Source organism: Anopheles nili, chromosome 2, assembly GCF_943737925.1.
Source record: "Anopheles nili chromosome 2, idAnoNiliSN_F5_01, whole genome shotgun sequence".
NCBI lineage: Eukaryota > Metazoa > Arthropoda > Insecta > Diptera > Culicidae > Anopheles > Anopheles nili.
The window spans coordinates 31,438,820-31,441,941 of record NC_071291.1 but is presented as its reverse complement, the minus strand read 5'-3'; the positions used below and the strand labels follow the sequence as shown (position 1 = coordinate 31,441,941).

Genomic DNA, 3,122 nt, shown 5'->3' with positions numbered 1-3,122 from the left:
ATGATGGAAACGCCGGGCAAGAAACGCAAGAGAAACGCAGAAACGAACCCGTTTCTAAACTTTTCCGAGCAAACGTTCAGTATTCCTTCTTCGACCCCAATTCATAACCGTGAGATTGATGGCAGTGCATTCGAAAACCCTTCGTTCCGTATGTCGAATAAGGAAAACTATAACATGTTTTCTGACTCCTGCATGGAGATTAAATCTATTGCCGACCTTGCTGGATCCATGCCTTGCAAGCGTCCGATGGCAGCCGTGAATGAGGCCAACCCATTCGAAGTGATACGCAAACCACCGAAGAAAAAGAAGAAGCAGCTGCACTCGAGCACGGTTACGCTGGAGGACAGTTGCTTCGAGAATCCTGGATTGAATCTGGCCGCAGCCGAAAAGCAACCGGTGAACAATCCGTTCGAGGTGCCTCGGGATGGCGATGAATGTAAGCGAAAAGAGGCTGAAGAACAAAGTCGCTGCTTCGTGAACAATGCACTTAACATACGCGGTGCAGATGGCATCGAACGGTTCAACCCGTTCGAGATTGTGCGCCCGAAAGAACCAGCTCCGGAGCCACCTGTACGGGATATGCCCGTCCCGGAGCTGGCGGGTATCGAGAACCCAGCGCTAGAGATGCCAGCCTATGCGATTGCTGTTCCCTTTACACCGTCGTTGAAGCATCGCATAAATTTCCAGGACATCACACCGAATGTCCTAACACCCTGCCGTATGCTTGCCAATATGGTCGTATGCAGCCCTGATCCGAGTAAGAAGGGATCAGTTGCAGGTACGGGATTTGCCGGAGATATGAACAACAAAAACGCGACCGTCACTCTGGCAAAGAGACGCTCCCTTTCGGTCATTAGTGAGGAGTCGGACATTGGCGAAAAACTGGACTGCTATCAGCTGGAGCTAGAAAATAGCATTAATGAGGCGAGGGCTCGAAAGCAACGACAAGGCGAAACAACTCCGCTTACTTTCAGTGGAACCGGTCATCGTCGTCGATCAGTTCGACGTAGCCTGATCGATATTAAACATATTAGCAACCTTTCTCAGAAGCTACACGAGATGGAGGACGAAGACAACGGGATTAAGGAGCTAGCGAGTGATACACCGGCGTTGGAGGAAAACGAAGAAGATAAAGAAAACAAGCAACCCTCATTGGATGAAGAGATGATCATTCAGAATGAAGGAAAAATCAAAGAGAAGCATGAATCGGAGAATAACGAAATGCCAGTGAATGAGACTGAACCGCACCGAAACCAAATGACTTTCACCATTACCAAAGAAACGACTGTTCTCCGGGAGGAGGTCCGTATCGACGTCTCGAACCCGGATGTGCAGTTTGAGGAGGTGGATGATTTCGAGGACGAAGAACAGGACGTGGAGCTGATGCATAACCCAGCCCCATTCCAGCGTGCTTACCGTAAGAAGGAACCACTGGGCGTTCGATCAATGGAGGAGCTTCCGTCGGTAGAGTTTAAACGCCCTCCGACTACATATCATGATGGTCGCGGAAATGCTCCAGTAAAGTCGCACAAAGTACGAGATGCAATTCGCCGGAGCTTCCGTCGATTGATCCCAAAAGGCCATTCAGATGAGGCTAAAGAAATGGAAGAAAATCACCCACATTCCAATGATCGCGAGGGACACGGACTGATTTCCAGCATTCGACACAGCCTCCGACGTCGTCCACCAAAGGCACAACCAGATGTTCAATCTTGTGAGGATGAGAATAAGAACCAGACTTCAGGCGAATCCCCGTTAGAGATGTCGATCATAGCCGAACAACCGAGGGCGATATTTCGACAGCCATCGCTGGATCAATACAAACCGATCGTTGCCGCTCCGTCAGGCGGTGAGACACTTCGCAACAGCCTGCGTCGTTCGACGAAGGATATTCGAAAGCAGATGATGAAGTCGGTGTTCCGTAAACAATCTGGAGAGTTGGATGGCGATCATGGTCAACACGTGGGCCAACTGATTTAAGCGATTAAGGATTGTTAAAAGATACCTTTTTTTGAGGAGAAATTACCATATTGTACACTTAATATTATACCAAGCTCAAACCAGTATCGAACTATTATACTCGTACAAATCCAAGCTATTCTTAGGGCTGCACCAACGAATACCTCGTTTGGATGGCTTTGTTGAAACTAATGCGTTGTACTTCATGCACGATATCCTTATTGTTTGCTTTTTTTTTCAATCAATATTTCATTTCTATAGTGTATTTAATATTAAAACGCACCAAAAAGTTTGTTTTTTTCTTAATATTATAGTAATTTATGTAACACTAGATATGATGTCATTAATGTTCATTTCGTAAATTATCGCACAACTGGTTTATGAGTTTTACATCACATTATATTCAAACAATGTTATAATTACTTATTACAACAAATAAATTGCTCGGTTAAAATGTCAAATTATCGTGAGATAATTTTTGTTTCGTGTATTCTTTGAAACATTTTACTTGTTAAATCTACGGGTGATTTCCTTCCTGTGGTTGGGTATATGTTATTTCACTGAATGTTCCCGGTAAGTTTGGTTGCTGCCACAGCTCGTTTCTTATGTAAATTGTTGTATTTTGATGCTCAACCTTGTCAGTGTGTCTGCTGAAACATAAGCATCCAAAACAAGGACACGACACGGATACCAAACATCTAGTCTACCGATTCGGTATCCTGTAATATCCTTCCAGGTTTGGTATGCAATCAAATTTCGATGCAATATTGGTACGTTCCCGAAAAAAGAGTTCAAACAATGCCAGGATTGGAAGACTTCATCGGAAAAGACACCGCAAAAAGCGGTGACAAAATAAACCAAGTTAAGAGGCTTTTGACTGGCATTACCTGTGCGTTTTTGGGTGCTTGGCTATATTTTACGGCGCGCATGTGGTATTTCTCCAGTGTTCCCTTGAACCTACCTTCGGTCGTATTGTGTATACACATCCTTTCTACGTCTTCCGGTAAGCCGCAAGCTAACGGTAGGATTTGCTGTGTCCTTTGATGTTGCTGAAAGAACCTGTGTGCGGGTTAGATTGCGTTCTTATCATAATGAAAAAAACGATGTCTTTTCTCAATCTTCTATTCCACAATCAATGCACTCAACATATGCGAATGGGCTCA

The 3,122-nt window shown here is 44.8% G+C and overlaps 1 protein-coding gene across 1 annotated transcript; it reads left to right on the top strand.

Annotated features, from left to right (window-relative positions):
• On the top strand, positions 1–1,980 carry LOC128721475 (uncharacterized). The gene is made up of 2 exons (XM_053815235.1): positions 1–1,177; positions 1,244–1,980. The coding sequence occupies exons 1-2, from the start codon at positions 1–3 to the stop codon at positions 1,978–1,980; spliced, it is 1,914 nt and encodes a 637-aa protein (XP_053671210.1).
• Positions 1,981–3,122: the final 1,142 nt, after the last annotated feature.